This window comes from Podarcis pityusensis (assembly GCF_964106645.2).
Source record: "Podarcis pityusensis genome assembly, chromosome: 2".
NCBI lineage: Eukaryota > Metazoa > Chordata > Lepidosauria > Squamata > Lacertidae > Podarcis > Podarcis pityusensis.
Genome location: NC_138029.1, coordinates 88,533,030 through 88,555,706, shown reverse-complemented (window position 1 = coordinate 88,555,706; position 22,677 = coordinate 88,533,030). Strand labels below are relative to the sequence as shown.

Genomic DNA, 22,677 nt, shown 5'->3' with positions numbered 1-22,677 from the left:
ATGTTATGGTTAAGAGAATTTGGTATAAATAAGATTTAAGTTTTAAGTTTTAGGGTTTTTTATGGTAAGATAAGGTTAAAATAGATTAAGGTAATTTAATGACAGAATATTGTGAAAGATGGAAAGGATTTGCTGAGATAATTAACAACTAGAATACAAAAAAGGGAGGTGTGAGGAGGTCGATGAAATAAGTTAATGACAGTTAAGGATCTGGGAATATTGGATTTGCTTTTAAATTTTTTGTTTATTTTCGCTTTTTGATTTTGATGCATTGTGTGTTTTGTTTTTTTCTTTTTGACTTTGGTTTTTATTGATTTGTATTGTTTAATTGTTACTTTTATCTACTTTTTTCTTTCTTTTTCTCTTTTTCTTGTTTTTCCCTTCTTTTTTCTTTGTAACTTTAAAATTCTCAATAAATATCATTAAAAAAAAAAAGGTATGACACTTGTAGCTAAAAGTTGGACTATGGTTTAATTAAAGATTTTAATTAAAGAGTGGCTGGGGAAACCAAGCCAGATGGGCGGGGTATGAATAAGAAATTATTATTATTTGATGGAACTGGAGTAACAGATGAGATACAGGAGAAAAGGATGACATAAGGACCCATGAAAGGGGAGGAGGGAAGTCAAAGGAGATTTATTGATTATATCTTGTTTGTTTCCTTTGTGATTGGAAACTCGAAAACCCAAAAATAAACTATATAAAAAAGAAGAAGCTTGAACTGTTATGGAGCCCACTTTGAAACCAGCAACAAGGTCTGGGTAACCACTGTTACCTTCTTCAGTGGAGTTGTTTACAACAACCTTTACAACATCTGTGCTGCTGACCCTCAAGCTTTGGGATTGTTGAAATATATACAACAAAAATTTGATTAAAAAAAAAAAGCAGTATGGAGTAAAGTCACTTCTGGGGTCCCCCTGGGATTCGTTTCATAGCAGATCCGCCCCTGCTTACAGAAGCAGGGCAAGAAAATGGGCAGCTATGACAGTTATGAGGGGAAGAGCCCAGTCAGGTGTAAGAGGAAGAGGAGGCGAGTCTACTGAGGGCGTTTCAGGTGAAGTCCCCCCTAAACCTGAAGGTGTCACAGATCCAGCAGAACCTGACAGCAGAACAATGTTGGTGGAGTCACTCCAGTGTTTAAAAGCGGCAATGTGGGATGGGATTGAGAAATGTCGGTGTGATGGTGAGCTGCAATGACTCATGCTTCTGAAACGAGTTGGTTGTAACCATGGTTTTACAGGACTCATACAGAGGCTGAATTCTTTTAGGACTGGAAAAGGTGTGGGAGAGAGATGCTAAAAAAAAATCCCACAGGTTTTAATCATATGTAAACTGACAAAGAGAGAGAGAGAGCAGGAACAAGCCTGAAGTGTCTAAATTGGGAGCTTCTGAGCTTGTGGCAGGAGAGAAATGTACGGCTGAAAAGAAACATCTGGGATACATGTGGTGTGGGAATTGAGCCTCTTAGCCAGAAAATCTGAGCAATTTGATCTAACAGCTACTAATTCCAGTCTGTGGGACTGTTAAGAGATTGAAGATGCTTCCCTCTCCTTGCCCGTTTTAGGATTTAAGGATGGGAAGAATGCTGCTGTTAATGCATCATTTAAGTAGCTCTGGTATTTCCAATAATGGTTTGACTCTTTGTTTTATACCTGAAGGATGAGCTGATACCATCCTAGGCCAGAAACTATACAGAAGCAGACTCAGTGAATATGTCACTGCTTTGAATTACTGCATAATGATTTGGTCAGTATAATGCTGCATACTATGGGATGCTGGAAGGAAAAATACTCAGAGATAGAGCACATGCTTGACATGCAGAAATCCCAGGTTCAATCCCCAATATCTCCAGTTAAATGAACTTAAGCTCAGTTCCAGCCATTTTCCCTTATGCGTGCATAGAAAAGTCACATTATCAGTTTTTTAGCGCTTGTCTCTATAGAGACAGGCAGTGCCTGGAGGACTGAAGTGGGGCCAAGTAGGAGCCGGGAACAAGTTTCATTGCTTCTGGCACCTTCCCATAATCTGGAGAACAAATTGTGACATATATGCTAATAGTACATAGATAATGCATCTAACCCTTGGGCTTGATTCCTATGGAGCGTAGCTCAGTGAGGGAGCACTTGTGTTGCACTCTAGAAGCTCCTGGGTCAAATCCTGGCATCACCAGTTAAACAGAGAATCGGGCAGTGGGTAATGGGGAAGGTCTTTGTGGGAGCAGCTAGTGATCCACTATGAGTCAGAGGAGACAACACTGCGATAAACAGACAAATAATCTGAGCTGAAAAAAGAGACAGCTTCCTATCTTCTTATCCAAGGACATCGTGCAGTTTTTCTGTGCTTGATGAGCGTACACTTGATGATTAACCGGTGAATGGCATGAATTGACTTCCTTGAAAAGCAGCATGTTTATTTCTTCAGAGCATGCCATGTTTTCAAGCAGCGAGGTTCTCAAAGCGGTTCACGAGAATAACAAAATTGAAATAATTAAAACAGTATTTTTAAAACAGCAACTTGCAAAGTACAACCACCATCAGAAAAAAAGACAGACAGAAAAACAAAAACAAAAAAAAACAAAACAGTGGATAAAATCATGGCACTGCACCAGCACAACAAAATGGTCAGGTAAAAACCAAACAGAAAAAGCACACTATGGGCTGTATCCAAGTGCAAGATTCTTCCACTTGATTTGGGGCAATCTCCACCCTTAGCAGCTTGATAAGATGCAGCCGATAACGTTCAGAAAGCAGGGCTGGCCCAAGCCTTTTTGGCACCTGAAGTGAACCACAAAATGGCGCCATCCCCCAAGTCAGGGAAGAAGATAAACATCATAAACAGAGGGGGGGGGGAATCATCCTTCCCTGCAGGCTGAAGTGGGGATCAAAGGTCATAGGGGGCACTCTGAATCACGCTGGGTGGGCGCAGAGCTCAGGAGACCAAGAAGGCAGCCCCCACCATTTGCCCCAGAAGTGCATTCTATTTGCCAAGAGATCTCTGTGGAAATGACATGGTGGGGGGCTGCCTAGGAGGAGGCAGGTCTGGCCTCTGAGGAACATTGCTACTGTGACAGTGGTGGCAGCAATGGGTGATGTATTTCTTAGAGGCCAGAGCTGCTGCTCCTGTGGAACCTGCCACCTGAGGCACCTTGCCTGCTGGGTGGGCCAGCCCCATCAGATAGTCTCCTACCCTGAGGAGAGGCTTTGGGGGAAGGAATTATATGGGGCTGCAAGGGGGAAGTAGGGAAGGGGAAGACCAGTTGCGTAAGCTGTCCTTTCCTTGTGCAACTCAACAAAATAACAGTGACACCCTGCATAACATTGCCGTGCCATATGGCAATTTCAGAACTGATTTTGGTAAAGGTGATACAGGCTCCTTTACATTCTTGTTGTTTAGGTGCATTTTGAATGACCAACGTCACCATAATATTTAGATAATATTTAGATATCCATCAATAATTTTTATCGCTGACATACCAGATTCCAAAGAAGGCAAATCTCTGTATTTTGGAGCAATGTCAAAGAGAAGTCTAATCTACAGTGAGATAAAATGAGTGGCGTTGGACTTTGTTTATTGACGAACTGAACTTCAGCCAACGGGGCTAAATGACTACAACACTCTTTTGGCATTCACAAGACTTGGGTCTGTAATTCACTCAGCTATTAACTAATCCTCCTTGGCATGGGTCATTCATTTACTCTGAACTGAAGTTACCAGCTTATTATGAAAAAACACACCCACGTTATTCTCCCTAGTGTAAATATTGGACCAACTCTGGAAGGATAGCTGTGCTGGCCTGTGTGGCAGCAAAAAGATACAAAGGGGCAGCGCAGATATAAACCTCCCTCTCAACTATTGCCAAAATACCTAGAACTTGCTTCTGGAATGTGACCTCTTTCACCTCTCACATAAGGCACTGACCTTAAGAGCAGTTGATGCAGTCCAGCATTCCTGTCTAATTTGGACAGTGTTAAAATGCCGTTTCAAATCCTGGTTGAATGAGGAACCCTGGTTAGTATTAAGTGTGCTTGAGACTGGTGCTGACCTTTTCCCTTCACAGTTAAGAGAGGAGTGGAGAATTTATGCAAGAAAAGGAAGGTAAGCAGGTATATAGAAGTTCATATTGCACCCCACACCAGCCTTTTGAGCTGTCGCTCAAATGGAGCCAATATCACATTTGCCTCAGCCCAAGTTTCTCAGACTTACAGTGCAATTCTAACCATGCCCACTGAGCACTAAGTCCTATGGAATTAAATCAGGCTTGCTCACAGGTAAGTGAGGCTAGGATTGCAGTCTAGCTCACAGGATGCTTTAAGTGGACTGAGGCAGGTAAGCTGTGAGTGCGCATGAATTGAGATGGAAGGTGCAGGGGAGAAGAAGAGATAAGAAAGGTTGGAAAGGTGAGAATTAAAGATAACAGGAATGAAGTATGGGGAGTGATGTATATGCTTTGAAAGGGAGGGGAGAAGAGAGCTAAGCTGTAACTGAAGGAAAACAGAGTTCTTGCTTGGAAATGTAAAACTTTTATTACCTTCATTTAGGCCTTGGTGCCTTCCAGGCCTTGCCAGCAGTTACAACTGGGCATGTGAAAAGGTTGTGGTGGATCAGCACAGTGCTTTTGAGATAACAGTGTAATCGTGACTCAGGACTCAGAACTTTGCAGATCAACAAGGCCACAGAAAACCCCAACCCTGGAGAGCAGAGATGTCAATAACTTTAATCTCAGCCAGTTGAAACCGGCAGGTAAATGCTCTAAAACTGTAACCTATTAAATAATAACAAGCTACAGCATTCATCTTCTTCCAAGTTACACAGAAAAAGAATCAAAGGGAGAAATGCAGTCATTATCTGTTTCATGCTACAGTGGTACCTTGGGTTAAGAACTTAATTCGTTCCGGAGGTCCGTTCTTAACATGAAACTGTTCTTAACCTGAAGCACCACTTTAGCTAATGGGGCCTCCCGCTGCCACCGTGATGCAATTTCTGTTCTCATCCTGAAGCAAAGTTCTTAACCCAAGGTACTATTTCTGGGTTAGCGGAGTCTGTAACCTGAAGCGTCTGTAACCCGAGGTACCACTGTACATGGTTCGGAATGTAGCTCCTCAAAGGAAGGTGGAATTAATATTCAAGCCCGTCCCCTATGATGTTCACTTGTTTTTGAAACCTATATAGGCTGTGATTTGACAAACTGTTTTTATTTTTATTGTATTCACCATGCTACCTCCTGGGTTCCGCCCAAAGTGACTCACAACTCCATAACAATACATGAAATAAATGGGCTTAAACAATGATCAAGGAACTAGTCCACAGCAACATTCTCTCTATGATATGATTATAACCAGAGTGGAGTTACAACTCTCCTAATATTCTAGAAAGCAATGGGAAGCAGAAACACCAATGGTGCTGCCTGGTCATATTTATGGGGCTTGAGTCTCTTCTATGATTATCTTTCCAACAGCAGCGGTCAAACGCTTCCTTCATCGCCATCGCCATCTCTCTCCACAAAAGATTCCAAATTCTTTGGGAAGTCAATGAAAAGCTGCAACTCAAGGGCAGAATCCATGAGAGCAAAGCACAGGCCCTTTCTCTAATAGGTTCCACTTGCGGACTCTGGAATCCCTGCTCATAGAATTCAAGCCTTATTTTGGAAGTTGAACTCGCAGGAAACAAGGCACCAGCAATAGCCCTACAAGTGCCTCTTTTCATGCTGAGACAAAGGCACTGGCTAATTCTCCTTCTCTCTCTGAAATGAAGCCTTTTAATTTCCCACTCTGGTTTCTGCCGCCCCCCTTGACTCCATCTGTACAGTTTCCAGCAGCAACACAGGCGAGTGGCGCCTTCACAGGTGCACTCAAAGTTCAGGCTCGCTCCGAAGAGCAACTTTTACAGGGGAATTAAGTAGAACATTCTTTTCTGAGTAGCTAGAGATTGGCAATCAAGGCTGAACTTCGGAACAAAGATATTGTGCCTTCAGGATTTGGCAGAAGGAAGGAGTTGCGCTTTTTTTGAGACAAAGATCATTTTACCATAACATTCAACAATTGTGCTTATCTAGCCACGTAGATCAAGAGTGGCAATAATTAGAGATGTGGCCGGAATTTCTCAACTGGAGCAGTACTTTTTCTCCTGCCTCCCAAAGTTCAAGGGGTCAGGGATTTTGCTCCATTGACTGCTGAGGGGATGTAACAACTATGAAATCACATATATGGGGGGCGGGGGAGGAGCAAAGCTCTGTACAGCAGGCTGGCTAAGAAATGTGTTTCCTTTTGGGATGATCAACAGTCTATGACATAACAATCTTTCCAGTTTCCAAGCATTTCTGAGGACCGCTCTCTCCTTTGCATTGCCCCCCACCAATACACAACCTTTTAGTACTCAGGCTTGCTTTCAAAACTTTACTCGATAATAAATAAATTTACCCATACAGAAGTGTAACATCACATGAGGAGCATTGTGGTAGGTTGTGTCATGTTAGGTTGTATTAGGGGGGAAAGCACATGTACAGTGGGGCCTTTGGGCCTGCTGATCAGAAGGTTGACGGTTCAAATCCCCGCGACGGGGTGAGCTCCCGTTGCTCAGTCCCTGCTCCTGCCAACCTAGCAGTTCGAAAGCACGTCAAAGTGCAAGTAGATCAATAGGTACCGCTCCGGCGGGAAGGTAAATGGCATTTCTGTGCGCAGCTCTGGTTCGCCAGAAGCGGCTTAGTCATGCTGGCCACATGACCCGGGAGCTGTACACCGGCTCCCTCGGCCAGTAAAGCGAGATGAGCACCGCAACCCCAGAGTCGTCCACGACTGGACCTAATGGTCAGGGGTCCCTTTACCTTTACAGTGGAGCCATCCTAGGACAGCAGCACTGCAGAATTCCTGTGGGAAACCAGAAAGCAGGACCCTGTGGTTTCCAGCAATGGGTATTCAAAAACATTACTGCTGCCAGTCTTCTCTGAGATGGAATGCAAGGTGGAAGACCCCCCTCTGGAGAAATGCGGGGAGAAATCACAGAACTGTAGAGTTGGAAAGGACCATGAGGGTCATGTGGCCCAAGCTGCTGCAATGCAGGAATCTGGGGGGGGGGGGGGAGGCCTTGAACCCACAACCCTGAGAGTCTAATCCTCTACTGTCCCTCATGTCCCTAATGTGCTGCAAGGAGGGTTTCCGTCCGACACATCTGGAAGGAGACAGATGTTGTGGTGAGGAGACTGCTTCAGGTGGCCACCGCAGCGCTTGAAAAGATCACAGCGATTCTTTCCATTTGCGCTTTGGTTTTTAGCAGAGTGCTGCTCAGAAAACATCCTGATATGCTGATACATATGACGAGCGGAAAAGGCAAACCCCAAAGGAAGTAACAGCGTGGTTATTTTAAAAAGCAAGAAAGGAACTGTGTCTTTTTCAGTTTAAGAGGCTGTACTCCTTGCTCTACTTAGATGCAACTTAAAACTGGCATGCGTTTAAATTGATTAACAAATGTACGGGACGTTTACTCACGACGCGAGGTTGTGTGACCATGACTCTCCCCTGGAGTTTGTGCGCAATGCAAAGTTCTAAAGCGAGAAAGTAAAGAGGGCTAAAACGGATAGAAATCTTGGGAAGAAGAAAGGCATCAATACGCGCGCACACACACACACACACACACACACAATTGCCCATAAAAGTCTACCCACGTATATGGGGCCTGGCAGCATGAATGCACCAAGAACTTCTTGTCCTTAATCCAGTCTTCCAAATCCCATTAATTAGCAAAGCCTCTTATTTGTAAAGAAAACTACATTCTTAAAAAAAAGAAATAAAACAACACAGAATCCATTGAGGTGATGATGTCATTGCCAGAGTGATTTGTCAGTTGTTCTAGAGAAGAACCACCCAGAGCCAAGAAAGGCACAAAGGGGGGAAACTGTGGGAGAAAGACAGCTTGAGCCAGATGAAACCTGACCCAGGGAAGCCTTGGAAAATAACTGCCCTGAAAAAGCAGGAGGCTTTGGGTGTTTCTGCAAGCTCAGATTGAGGGGGAGAGAGCAAAAGAGGACATAGATCCTGGGTGGCAGGTTAGGGTGGCGGCAATGTGGACACTGCCGCAGTACGTGCTTTTTTCTGAGGGTACTCAAGGGTACACAGTACCAGCACCTCCCTCCTCCCCCAAAAATGTTAAAAGTGTAGCACTTACTCTAACAACTTCATGTTGAGTATCGGCACCTTCGTGTGTGTGTGTGTGTGTGTGTGTGTGTGTGTGTGTAAGCACACTGGACGCAGGAGGGGAGAAAGAGGAGAACAGCTAGTGCACTCAGTTGTTTAGAGCATGGTGCTGATATCGTCAAGGTTGCAGGTTCAATCCCTGTAAGGGACAGGTGCGTATTCCTGTATTGCAGGGGGTTGGACTAAATGATCCTCAGGGTCCCTTCCAACTCTACAATTCTGTGAAATCTATGCTTTGTGACTCTTCCCTCTCTCTGGAATGCCACCCCCCCCGTTTGTGAGTCTGTGTAATGCATGGAGCCCAGGTGGATGGGAGAGGAAGAAAGAGAAATGAGTTACTGTGGCAGGGAAAGAGGTTCCACTCAATAATAACAACATTCAAAATACACTACCTTACCTTGCTATATGACATGGCTATCTCTGCCCAATCCACCTGTAAGAAGGCCCCTCCTTCCATCCAGACTCTATTTGCAACTTTACAGGTGTCTCTGGCCCACCTGCAGGAGAGTGGGAGGTTGGTGGTATGGTAGACTGGTTGCCCTTGTGGCTAATTTTGTAGATTTGGCACTATGTTTCCAGGACTTCTAGGTGCACAGCTCTGGCTTTCTGTGGTCCTCAGTTATGGATAAACAGACAGGCTCTCCCACAGCCAACCAGATGCAATATTATTCTTGTGTTTAAGAAAGGTTCCTGAGCCTGGTTGTATTTAATGTTAAAGAAAAAGTGCTTGAGAAGCTTGGAAACCTACCCACTGCCACAGGTTTGCTGCTGAGAATTGCCCCTGCCTGGCTGCTATTTGCCCTTGAAAATGCTGCTCACAGTAAACAGCATTTTGGGCAGGGAGCAGCAAGGAAGGACCTATTCTCTATAGAAAGCAGAATCAGGAGCATGTACCAGATCTCTCTCTCTCTCTCTCTCTCACACACACTCTCTCTCTCTCTCTCTCTCTCTCTCTCTCACACACACACACACACACACACACGGGAAAAGCTTTACCTCCAAACTAAAACCAACCTGGTTAAAAAGCATGCTTGTTTAAACACAAGATTAATCCCAGGTGTAGTAGGGCCCCTGTGTTTCTTGATAGTGTTCCTCCTAACAATTTCTATGGCTATTATTCAGTCTTCCTCCACTTTCTGAAGTATACATGCTTCTCAGTTTTCATTCTTTCTGCCTTCTCCACTTAATGCCTACTCTGCCTTATCTTCCTTCCCCAGCCATTTCCCAGCTTCCACACTCAAACTTATCCTCTCTGCAGTCTGTTGTAGGAACAGGCGTTACACTGCCCCTTTTGTTTTCTAGGCATTCGAAAGGAGCCCGTTCCCCCTTGCCCATATGATTCCAATTCCATGTCCATAATGTCATGGGGCAAACGTACGGGATCCACACCATGTATTTAATGTGCATGGCTTTCTGCAAAGAATCCTGGAAACTGTAGTTTACCCCTCACTGAGCCACAAGCCTTGCGCCTTTCACAAACTACAGTTCCCAGGATTCTTTGGGGATTCTAATGTGGACTAAATGTCTGGTGGATTCTAATGTGGATTAAATATCTCTAATACACATTCAATGTACGGTATGCATTGTAACCACTATTGACCAAGGTTCTGGCACACTGACAGCCATGCTAAGGAGCAGCCTGCTTGTCTCAGTGCTGAGCATGCTTTTGTCGTTGCTTAACACACTTGTCACAACAACTCCCCACCCCACTCTTTAGACAGTTGAATTAAGCTTAATTGGGGCTCTCTGCTATTGAAGCTAAGCGTGGGTTCACATATATGTTTACATCTTCCTCTCCTACCAGCCGTTTTCCCTTCAGACCAGGTTGGATGGGCTGATCACAGATTTTTGTCCTCAAGGCTCCTAGCAGCAGCTTTCTGCAGTGTTTATGCGTAGGCATTACCCAGTGCCGCTCCACTAAAGTGTGCCACAAGTTGCCACAGAGGATTTCACAATGTGGTTGAGAACACGAGCCCCTTTGCGTTCCGCGCATCAGAGCTTTCACTCACATCCCACATGATCCAAAGCGAATTCCAAAGCTCTGCTTGAAGATTAGACAGCAGTTGCAGCCCACAAGACCTCGCCTGAGCCTCGTCATGCATTTCAACTCCTCCGGCACCGCTGAAGTGTAGAGCAGGCAGGCTGTGTTTCACGCTAGGAGAGCGGTCTGTTGCTTGCAAGCTTTGTGCAACATTGCCATCTGGTGAACACAGTGCTGCACCGCAGTGAAGCATTACCAGCAGGAAACGGGTGTGCACCAACCACAAAATTCAGTTCAAAGCAATTAGGAAAACAGCCCACCTCAATCTGAAGTGCTTTATGGGCTCCCCAGCCCTGTTCAGCTCAGGGGCTGCCCAAGTCTTCTTCACAATCCATGGGAAATTTACAACCTACTGGGAAAGTTAAAAACAGCTATCACCTTGTTTCCTTTTCAGGTGGATGAAATTTGCAGGCATATTATCCCTTCTGGAGTGGTTTTTTTTTTAAGGAGACATCTAAATCTTTAATTTTGATAGAATTGGCTGAAATTTGCAGGCAATGGCACGCTTCCTTCGGGTCTGAATCCTGCCAGGTTTCAGGAGGAAAGCTGCAGTGGTGGGGAGATATTCTTGTGAGGAGACACTCTGGTTGAAAATAGCACCCAATACAAAACTATTAGCTGTACAAACCATCAGTGATTCGCTGATAATTTGGGGGCCTCTGCTTAATAACAAAAACAGGCATAACCTGGATCCTCATATTTTTAGGTCTCTAACCTTTATATTATCAGAAACAAATGATGAACCACAGAGAACTGAATAATCTAAAGCAGAGGTTTTTTTCTGTCTGCATTTTCTTTGATGATTTTTGGGGTCCACATGATACCTCCCCCCTTCCCCATCCTCGCCACCCACTTGAAATTAGGCCAACGGCCACATGTACCCCTTAGGTCAGAGACCGATTTAAGGGAGCATGACCGGTTCGGTTGCACTGGGTGCCAAGCTGAGATGGCGCTGAAGGGGCCTCTACAACTATGATGTAGGATGGAAGGCGAGAGGCAGGGGACACTGAATTTGGGTGCTGCTGAAATTTGAGACCTCAAGGTCCGCCACTGCGTAGGCTGTCAGTTTTGCATCCCCACCTTCAAGTACATGTCGGCTCTTAGTGTTGGTGCCACAGAATATTGGCTAAGAATGTCATCTGGGAAGGCCCCAGTGCAAGTCCCACTCTGCCCTAGACAAACTAGGCACCTCTCCCAATGCTTCAGCCCATCTATTGTAAGTACAGGGATAAAAAAAATACCTTACAAACTTGCTAGAAGGATTACTGAGATACTCTATGTGGAGGATTTATATAATTACATAATCCATTCCAAAATGTTCTAAATGATCATTATGCTGGTTGTCCACACAGTAGCCAAAACTGGGCACTGCTGGAAGCAAGCTACCCACAAATATAAAAGCATCCCTTATAGAAGAGTGCAGGTCAAGGCTGAGACAAACAGAAAATCAGAACAAGATTAGATTTGCCCATGAGCAAACTGCTGCAGTATTCTTTTGGCTTTCACCTGCATATCTAATTCATCTAATGCCAGAGTACATAGGCATAACTATGGGATTAATAGCATCTGCTTCGTTATCTAAATGAGGTTTCTGAGGGTTAATTGATTTTTGAAAACATGCCCTCCCGAGGGTCTCTCTAACCAACACTTTGGAATATCCAAAGACGGCCTCCATTTAATCTAAGTGGGGATCTATGCTCAGAGTAGCACTTGCTACATCAGGGCTTTGGAGGAAATTAGGATGCGCCTGCAGATATTAGTGTGTTAATACAATAATGATTTATTATGCAAATTGAAGCATGGGTGTACAGCTGCATTTGTGTGTGTGTGTGTTTTAATATCAAGCTCTTGAATTTTACTCTCAAAAAAGCATGCAAAAATTAGTTTGCTGTTTATTATATAGTTTCCAGGTTTTGGTTCTCTCGGGAAAACTAAGATACTTTCATGAGAAGCCTAAAGAGTAAAGAAGCAGGGTGGATAGTATTCACCTTCTTTTTGAGAAGCCATTGCTCCAAAGGGCTCAGGAACAGCCTTTCCCAGCTTGCTCTTGGGTGCTTAGAGAGATGTCAGAGACCATCTACTACTGAACAATGGCCCCTGCCCCCAACATTCATGGCCTGGATCACCAGCCATTTGTGTGTTAATGCCAACTTATTACTCATGATTATTTGACGGCATCACAGTCTCCCAATGGGGCGGGTTAGTCACTCTGTTGGTCTAATCCAAGATGACTGAATGAGCCAAACGAGAATCAAAACTCAAGTCGTTCCCCCCCCCCCCGCCCCCGAGTATAAATCCAACATACTAACCATTCCACCACTGACTCTAGTGCAAATACTCTGAATCAAAGCGGCAACTAACTGGGTTTTTCCACACATAAAATTTGGCCATATAATCTTCACTAAGAATAGCTGACATAGTAGATGAAGTGTACATCTCTTATTATATGAAGCAGCTGTTTGGAAGTTTTCCAGAGTTTTGAGCTAAGCTGGCTCTTTGGTAGCACAGCTGTTGAGAAAATTTGCTGTTGCAGTATATTCACTTAATAGAGGGCCCAAACCACCATTAAGAGCTTCCATGCCTTGTCGATTCCTGTGTGCAAGTGAAGCAGCTCCAGTGTGGTAATTTAGACTCGAGAACCTCCTCTTTTCCATATGCATGAAAATTGTGTCCGGCTGCATCTTACATGTTCAACACACATGCTTCAGAAGTTGTTTAATACAAATCTGTCATGTTACTCAATCAGATTAGTTACTTCAAGCATCTCTGCAGATTGGATGCAATTGCACCTTTGTGGTTACACAATATACACAGCCAAATCTTACGTTTGAGCCCTTGGCAGACCACAGGTGCTCCATCACTGCCCTAGAAGTATGCAGCCCTGGACAAAAATCAAGTTAGTAACCCCTGATGAAAAGGTAGCGCTATATTATGAAACTGAGTTCAGTTTGAGAATGCCAGAGTGAAGTCATGATCTTTTGGATAGACATTTCAAGTACCGGTCCAGCAGATCTTTTTTTTTTGGTTGGGGGGGGTTTACTCTAAGTAGTACCATATTTTTCGCCCTATAGGGCGCACTGGCCCATAGGACGCACCTTGGGGGTTTTTTTGGGGGGGGGATGAATAAAAAAAAATTATTCCCCCCCCCCCAGCCCGAGCTTCCCCCGACCCCAGCCCACAGAACAGGCTGCTGCCCGCAAGCCCGCGGGAACTCCCGCCGGGCGCGCAAGGCTTGCAGACACCTGCGCGAAGCACAGGGTGTCCTCCGGAGGGCGCCCCATGCTTTGGGCTGCAGGCTGCCGCCCGCAAGCCTTGCGAACCCACGGGAACGCCCCCCGGGCACGCAAGGCTTGCGGATAGCTTCCTGAAGCCTGGAGAGCAAGAGGGGTCGGTGTGCACCGACGCCTCTCGCTCTCCAGGCTTCAGCGAAAGCCTGCATTTGCCCCATAGGACGCACACACATTTCCCCTTCATTTTTGGAGGGGGAAAAGTGCGTCCTATAGGGCAAAAAATACGGTACTTATTTCCAAGTCTGATAACTAAAACAATGTTACCCTTTTCATTTCAGCAGCCACAGAACAAAGGATGTACCCTGAAGATCCATTTGAACCCCACTCAAAGTACTGGACTGCTGGTGCTGCCTTACTGTACAAGCACTGGGATGAATTGGAAGGCCAATCCTTGTAGTTATGCAGCATTAACAAAAACCTCCAAATATTTGAGAGCTATGGAATTCATTGGGAAATGGATCCCCCACATGCCTTTTAGTTTCTTCTTCCTCCTACCCCCACTTCTCCTAAGGAATCAGTATGCAACTGGGGACATGAAGAGTAATACTATCCCAGGCAACGTAACATTTAATAAAGCTGATAAAGTATAATGGTACTTAACCAGTATTCTTTTCTTAACAAAGCCACTGGTATTGAGAAACATTTGGTTCTTTAAGCATTACTATTCAGCATGTTGCAACTACCCACTTAGGACTGCACATTATGAACCTTTCATTAAAACAAAATGACTTAATTTGATGAAAATACTTGGGTCTCATAGTACATTGTGTTACATTACCGATAACTATCAAGCAAGTCACATTACTGATTAAGTGAGATCTTAATGCAGGCAGCACCATCTAGTGTTCAGTGAAGATTCAAGCTGAGCTGCAAAGGCAGAAGCCATACAATGTCATAGGCAAAGAATGAAAGTGAATTTTCATGGTGCTAGAATTTGTGGAAAACGAAAGCACATATTGCCAGATACCAAAAAGTATACACTTAACAAGCCAATATTAAAAAGTTAAGCGATCATAGCGCCAATTAGCAACTGCTGTTATCAAGTCAAGCCATTTCATCATATGAACGCTTCTAACATACTTGCTTTGTTTCAACAGCTTGCAACCCATATTTTCACCAAGCTAGGGCTCTTCCGCACTGGAGTGGGTGGAATGCAGGTGGTGCTGTGGTCCAAACCATGAAGCCTCTTGGGCTTGCCAATCAGAAGGTCAGTGGTTCGAATCCACAGGGTGAGCTCCCGTTGCTCGGTCCCAGCTCCTGCCAACCTAGCAGTTCAAAAGCACGCCAAAAAGTGCAAGTAGATAAATAGGTACCACTCCGGCAGGAAGGTAAACGGTGTTTCCGTGTGCTGCTCTGGTTTCGGTGTTCTGTTGCGCCAGAAGTGGCTTAATCATGCTGGCCACATGACCCAGCAAAACTGTCTGCGGACAAATGCCAGCTCCCTCAGCTTGTAAAGCAAGATGAGTGCCACAACCCCAGAGACATCTGTGGCTGGACTTAACTGTCAGGGGTCCTTTACCTTTACCTTTTTTAGTCACATAACACCCTCTTGGCAGCCTGCACGCACGCACACACACTAAATTTGTTTTAATAATTCAAAATAAAATTACATGTTTTCTGACTGTGGATGCACCGAGTGTGGGTTTTACATGTGTGGTGACATTTCTCTAGTGTCATCTTTTCCCATACCACCCACCTCCTTCACCCCAAGGGAAAGGATGGCGCCTGCCCTTTTCCACCAGCTGTTGCTGAAGGCACATTCACAGCATTGGGATTTTATAAATAGTTCTTTTGCATAGAACTGCTCTTGCATGAGACCAGCTGTATGAAAAATTAAAACTCCTTTGCAACTATAGAAGATAGGAAATGAAAAGGGGAAGAAAGGAAGTGGCAGCATTTCATGCTAGCAACTCCAAATATTTGCCTGAAGTGAGGCCATCATCTTTTTGTGCAAATAAGGTATTAGAAAACTTTTTAAAAGGTACATTCAGAGAAATCAACTGATACCTACACACATACCCACACCGGACTTTAGGCCCCCTGGTTTTGAGCAACACACTCCACCCACCCCCCTTTTTGTGAAAGTCTGGTATATTAGAAAACTTGCATTTAAAAAAGAAATAAAACAAAGGAACACACACAGCTAAACAAATACCTGTGTGCAAACTCATAACAGACTTCAGGATTCCAGCACTTATGGTGAAGGAGGAAGTCTTAGCACAAATATCCCATCAAGCACACCCCAGTAGTGTGGATGGGATACATTGAGAAAGATTCTGGAAGTATAAAATTGAAAGTGTTAATGTGTGGATGAAGGTGCACAAAGCACATGTGGAAACAGGGACTCGTATACAGATGAATGACCAGACGTGGACACAGTGCTAATGTAACTGTGGGTGATGAGACAATGACAGTTTCTTTGACTCTGGGGTCCACTTCCCCACTAAGATTTGCATAGGTTTATAATCAGCAACTTAGAACTCTTCCTCAAAAGGTTACCATTACTGAAGCATACACACTTCATGCATGTAGGCCACTCAAGTCATTGGAATAGCATGGTGTAAACAGAAAATACTTAGTGCAATCCTGTCTCATTTGTACCAGATACTGTCAATGGTAACCAAGCAAATAATGCAGCAATAATGAGACACATGTTAAATGGGAAAAGTGCTTATAAACACATACATACAAAAAAACCCAAACAGATTTATTTCTTTAAAAAGATCAGCAGCCACAAGCGCAACTAAAATTGTTATATCCACTGATTTGAAACATAACGACACCTGCACTTAAGTTATTTCAGAAAAAAACCCTTATATCAACTTATATGCCAAATGATCTTACGCCTTCACAACAATCAGGTTTGGATGGTCTTTCAGAATTAAGGGCAGAATCTTAATGTTTAAGGGTATCAGAAGACAGTGTCCAGAGGTCCAACATTTTCTAAACGATGACCATTTTTTTCATGGTTTCAGCCAACCCTCAGTGGAGGAGCTACAAGTACAACTCCATCTCCTCGGACAAACAGCATCGGAATATTCCTTTTGGTAGACTGTGGATGAAAAAAAGCAGTACAGGCTACATCCAGTGAGAATGTAAAAATAGTTGCAAAGATTAGCATAATTATTATAAATTCATATGGTACAAGAATCACATTTTGGGGAAATAAATCTATATTTAAGTGTCCTACTTTTACAATGAAGTAATCACTATGGTTACTAAATGCTTTAGATTTTACTCCGGTTAAAATTTACTTAATGTTATAAGTCAAGTTGGTATACTGATCTCGTAAGCAAAAAATATTTAAATTCATCTAGACAACACTGCACATCTGAAAGAGCATTTGGAGCTTTAAGTATTAACAAGTTCTTACTTTATAAATCTCTTCATAGGTTTCTTCATCAATTTCTATTGTTGTCACAGTCTCCTCAACATCACCCAAAATCATATTTAAGTGCTGGTCATAAGCCTGTGGAAATGATAGTAGTTTAGATAAGTTTAATTATTGTGCTAGTGGCAGTATATTTCTTAAACATTGTAGCTCAAACACACAGATCTAAAAACTTCTGCTACAAGTATTTTGGATTATATCTAATGTTAAACCTACTCAGAAATTAATGAACGTTACTAATTTTAATCCATTAATTTCAATGCATCTACTCTGAGTGTAACTTTGTTGGATACAGGCATTTGTTTCTATATGCTTCAATTTGAACAAATATGGAATTGCTTGATCCAACATCTTCATCATGAGATCCTTTCCAAACTATAACAATTTATTCATACAACTGTAACAGCACTGCTCCATTCTTATATTTACTTAGACATTGTTTCATAAATATACCATTTAAGTCAGTAGCCTCTTCAAATAAACACTGACCACAGACAAGGGAAAGCAAGAAGCAAGAAAAGTAGGCTATAAAGTATATAATAAAACAATAGGTAAAGGTAAAGGTACCCCTGCCTGTACGGGCCAGTCGTGTCCGACTCTAGGGTTGTGCGCCCATCTCACTTAAGAGGCCGGGGGCCAGCTCTGTCTGGAGACACTTCCGGGTCACGTGGCCAGCGTGACGAAGCTGCTCTGGCGAGCCAGCACCAGCGCAGCACACAGAAACGCCGTTTACCTTCCCGCTATAAAGCGGTACCTATTTATCTACTTGCACTTAAGGGTGCTTTCGAACTGCTAGGTGGGCAGGAGCTGGGACCGAAAGACGGGAGCTCACCCCGCCGCGGGGATTCGAACCACCGACCATGCGATCGGCAAGCCCTAGGCGCTGAGGTTTTACCCACAGCGCCACCCGCGTCCCTAATAAAACAATACTTGATTGCTATACCAAAGATTCTCAAGAAAAGTTGGCAAAAATGAGTAGAGAAAAAGACAGCACAAAATACCATTAAACTAAATATACTAGATGTAAATCACAACAATTTGCTCAATGAATACCATTATCAACTAGATTCACAACAACACTCATAAAATCTAACACTGGCAGTCATGCTTGCTCTTCACAGAGAACTGCTGGAAAATGCATCATTAGTGTCCTAGCTTCAAATACACATTTTGGAGCCAAGAGTTATTTGAGACCACAGCAACTGAAATGTTTGTTCTTTGGCCAAGATCAAAATCAGATTTCTTTCATGCACGTGCATGTTAAAATTGAGAGTGCAGCAATATCTGGAGAACTCAGGGTTTCCTGTTGCTGCCCAAGAAGTATTTCAAAAGCCAAGGCTGCTTTCACTCTATGAGAACTTTAACTTGTTTTTGAAGTATCTAACTTAACATCTCCCAAAACACATTTTCATGGTTCTGATAACAAGCACCCCTCATTTCTATATAGCTTTACTTACATGTAATCTGCCTCGAAGTTCTCGGTCATTTCTCATTTTTACATAAATTCGTTCATCAAGACTGAGTCTGATGAGATCCAAGGGCTCTTCTACAGTATTTGTGGTTTGTTGCTATAAGAGAAAAGTGTTTGTGTGTTTTTTAATACAGTTGATAAAACGTTGGATACAATTTATTCCAAGGAAAAACTCCACTGAGATTAGTATTAGATATTTGCTCTGTATTGTTTATTGTTCAATTATTCAACCTTACTGAAATGTCTAAACTCAAGTACAAGAGCAGAGAGAATTAAAAGCTACCTGTTTGCAACTCCTCAAAATGACTGACAAATGAATTGCAAATCCCTCCTAGGCTATTCAGGCTATACAGTAGTTGCTGCAGAGTTAGGAGAATTTAAGGCTATCTGTGAGATATCAGGAAACAGTCAACTAGTTATGATACCCTTTCTAATATCCCGGGCTCACCAGTTTAAACTGTTCCAATAACAAAGAATCAATAACAGATTGTTCGTAGTCACTTTTCTGGGACTAGGTAGCAAGAATAATGTGCATAATGTCCTCACTTGGTGTCTTGACATCTGATAATAAAGTTTTGTTTTGTGGGTGTGTTTTTCATTAAAAAAAACAACAACATAATCCAAAGATAGCAGCAAAGTTTAACTATGCATGACAGTGCCAATGAAAACAGCATGAAGGGGAAATGAAGGAAGAATAAAGCAGAGACCCTTTAGACCACAACTTTGTAGCTACCAGGAGAGAACCACAAAAACAAGTAATGTTTTGGGGACTTCTTGTTGTTTCTCACTTTTGTTCAACTATGTGGTAAGGGGGTGGGCACAGCAGTAGAGAGAAATAATAATAAATAAATAAATAAATAAATAATAATAATAATTTATACCCCGCCCCCTCCTGGGTTTCCCAGGAGGGATAGGAGGGCAAAGGTCAACTTTACCGTTATTACGCTCTCAGAAATAAGCGAAATAACAAAAAAAGAGAAGATGAAACGCACAGTCCGGACGTCGCCCTCGCTACTGGGAGCAGAAACCTGCGTCCAACTAGCGACCCACCTCGGCAGGCTAAGCCAGGCCAGAGACCCACCACCTCAGAGCACAACGGCGACACCTCACGGGGTCCCGCCGACCCCTCAAAGGCCACCCTCCCCCGGCAGCAGCATCACCCACCTGGTCCACCTCGTCCGCCATTTTTTCAAAGCCAACTCCAGCCTCTTCTCGCGAGATTTTATGCCCCGCCCGCAGCAATTGACGCAGGCGCGCGCTCACGCACAAGCGACAAGTATAGACTTACTATAGACGTACATGCGGCACTTCAGATTCCGGGTCAACTCAGCACCATTTTATTTATTTTTTTGCTCCCCCCCCCCCAATGCCTGCCTCAGAAACAAGCGCGAACAATGCAGTGTAAGGATTTCAGCTTAGCTGTGGTCGGACGGCGAGCGAGCCCCCACCCTCTATTCAAAAGATGGCAGGCAAATAGAGGTGTGTATATATTATATAAAAGATGGCAGGCAAATACAGGTGTGTGTGTATATATATATATATATATATATATACGTATGTATATATATGTATATATATATATACATACACACACACACACGCCTGTATTTGCCTGCCATCTTTTATATATATAAAAGCTACTACCAAGACGTTAATAATCTCATGCAATCAGATTTTTCCTATCTCTACCAGAGCCTTATGTTCCCCACCCCCTCAGACGACGACAGCTGCGCGTGCACACTTCTGCCGCAAAGCTCGGAGAAACCCTGCGATTGGCCGCATCTGGAGCGCGTGCTTCCTGATTGCGACGCGGTGGTTATTTGCTTCGCCTTCACATGGAGCTGATTTAGTCAGGTTCGCTCAGGTGCGAGGGAGCCATCGCTGATCAGCAGCAGCAAGCAGAATGGGTGTATCATCTCTCTCAAACACTCAAGGCGAAAGGAAAAGCTGCAGCTCAGTGCACAGCTTTGCATGCAAAAGGTGCCAGGGAGAGCATGTTAGACAAATTCACGGAAGAGGATAGGGCTACGCTGGCCACCGCAGTTGGAGGCAGCAATGCTTCCAAATACCAGTTTCTGGGAACCATGGGAGGGGAGAGTGCGATTCACGTTGTTGTTGTTGTTATTATTTATTAAATTTGTATACTACCCATTTGTAGTATTTATTAAATTTGTAGTATTATTATTTGTTAAATTTGTATACTATCCACCTCAGGGTGGTTCACAGCACAAAAAGACAAAATAACACAAAATGCCTAACGAGAACAAAAACAAACCAAACCAAAAACCTCCCCTACCCACAAACATGTATAAAAGGTAGTACAGTGGTACAGTGGTACCTCTGGTTACATACGCTTCAGCTTACACACTCCACTAAGCCAGAAATAGTGCTTCAGGTTAAGAACTTTGCTACAGGATAAGAACAGAAATCGGGCTCCGGTGGCGCGGCAGCAGCAGGAGGCCCTATTAGCTAAAGTGGTGCTTCAGGTTAAGAACAGTTTCAGGTTAAGAACGGACCTCCGGAACGAATTAAGTACTTAACCCGAGGTACCACTGTAACAGAATGTTGTGCTCAGGTTGGGAGTTTTCCACCGTGGTTGGCTGCTGGCCTGATCCAGGAGGGCTGCTGTTAGGTTCTTATCTCCAGATATAGCTGAGAAACCCTGGAGAGCTCTGGCTGCCAGTCAGAGCTAGCTGGACTGGCAATCTGACTCAGTAGTACAGGCAGCGTCCTGTGTGTATAGCTGTCTTAGTGCTTTGCTTCTTTGGTTTTGCTTGACTAAACTGAATGTGTGATCTGGCTTCAGTGAACAGCTCTGAGTTTGAAGCAAGGTGATGTGGTGTTATCAGTGCTCCCCCCCCCCCCCTAGAAAAATAGGTGCTGGTATTCACTGTGAAGTTGTTACATACTTTTTAACAACAAAAAAGAGGTGCCGGTACTGCATACCCTTGAGCACCCCCTGAAAAGAAGCACTGGGTGTTATAAATATGACAGCCCATTCACATAAACTAGTCATCCTTGCAGTCTAGTGATGAATATATAAGTGTGTTGTAGGCCCTGAACAGATTTATTTTATTTTTATTTTTTTTAATATATTTTATTAAGGATTTTCTTGTTTTACAGAAGTGTAGTGCCTCGTATTTTTTTTTTCCGTGTAACATTTTTACAAATCCGTTTCATTTGTTGAGGCATTAGGGGGAGAAGAAAAAGAAAAAAGAAAAAAGAAAGGGGGGGTGGAGAGATGGAAGATGGATAGGGGTGGGGTCGTGTGGCAGTGTTTCTATTATGTTTAATGTATGTAGAGTTTGGTGTCAGCGTTGCTTGTGTTGTTCACTTGTGTTCCTTTGGTGGTGAGAGAGGTTGGGGTTGGCCTAGGGTGTGATTGTTTGCTTGTGATTGGCTGTGGTGATCTTTGTTTTCGTGTGTGAGTGAGGTGGGTGGGTGTTTTGGATCAGGTTAGCCATATTGATTTGTATGCTGTTGGTGGATTATTGTCATTGTCCTGTTGGGCTGTGTATGTGATAAAGGGGAGCCATACCGGGGTGAAGGCGTCTTCTTCTGTTTGTCCCCGTGTCAGTTTCAGTTTATTAGTTAATTTTTCTAGTAGGGCTGTTTCCCATACTATTTGGTACCATTGGTCCATGCCCTGAACAGATTTATGACAGATGCCATCTTCCAGGAAGAACACAAGCATGTCACAGGAGTGTAGGAAACTGCCTTATATTGTGAGACCATTATCTAGCTTTGCATTGTCAACATTCACCAGCAATGGCTGTCCAGCAGTTTTTTTCCAGTCCTACCTGGGATCTTCTACATCCAAAGCAGTTGCTCTGCTGCTCATCACATGTCTGCATGTTGCCTACCACCCTGTGTGGCTTGAAAGCTTGTAAGCACTGGAGGAAACAAAACTAGTGATGTTGCCATGACAGAATTAGCTTCATCTTTGTAAGCTCACCTTACAATTCAATCTCCAGCTTCTTTACTCAGAAATAAGTCCAATGGAACTCAGTGCAGCTTGCTCCCTAGAAAGTGAATTTAGGATTGGGTGGCTACAATCCTACACACACACACTTTCTGAGTAGACATGTATAGGATTGTGTTGTATTTCACAAACTAAAATAAAGGGAGTAAGCTGATGCCACATTTCTTCTCCCAAGCCTGAAATCCATAACGCTGCAATCCTAAGACCACTTACTTGGCAGTAAACCCCGTCATTCAAACTCAGTGGGACTTATGGTACTTCTGTATAAAATGTATAGACTTGCCAGAGGAGTATCTGTGTTTCAGAAAAAAACAAG

The 22,677-nt window shown here is 43.5% G+C and overlaps 1 protein-coding gene and 3 long non-coding RNA genes across 4 annotated transcripts; 2 read left to right on the top strand and 2 right to left on the bottom strand.

The window, feature by feature from the left end:
• Positions 1–882: 882 nt before the first annotated feature.
• Positions 883–16,070, top strand: LOC308472277. Its single transcript, XR_013983401.1, has 3 exons — positions 883–4,095; positions 4,539–4,740; positions 13,796–16,070. It is a non-coding gene; the product is annotated as an uncharacterized lncRNA (long non-coding RNA).
• On the bottom strand, positions 4,565–10,367 carry LOC308472278. The gene is made up of 3 exons (XR_013983402.1): positions 10,196–10,367; positions 8,584–8,683; positions 4,565–4,688 (listed from the first exon to the last, which is right to left on the bottom strand). It is a non-coding gene; the product is annotated as an uncharacterized lncRNA (long non-coding RNA).
• Positions 16,071–16,203: 133 nt separating the features above from the next.
• On the bottom strand, positions 16,204–19,668 carry LSM3 (LSM3 homolog, U6 small nuclear RNA and mRNA degradation associated). The gene is made up of 4 exons (XM_080996975.1): positions 19,544–19,668; positions 18,366–18,476; positions 16,891–16,986; positions 16,204–16,569 (listed from the first exon to the last, which is right to left on the bottom strand). The coding sequence occupies exons 1-4, from the start codon at positions 19,562–19,564 to the stop codon at positions 16,489–16,491; spliced, it is 309 nt and encodes a 102-aa protein (XP_080853101.1). The 5' UTR covers positions 19,565–19,668; the 3' UTR covers positions 16,204–16,488.
• Positions 19,669–19,745: 77 nt separating this feature from the next.
• On the top strand, positions 19,746–20,528 carry LOC308472265. Its single transcript, XR_013983388.1, has 2 exons — positions 19,746–19,858; positions 20,072–20,528. It is a non-coding gene; the product is annotated as an uncharacterized lncRNA (long non-coding RNA).
• Positions 20,529–22,677: the final 2,149 nt, after the last annotated feature.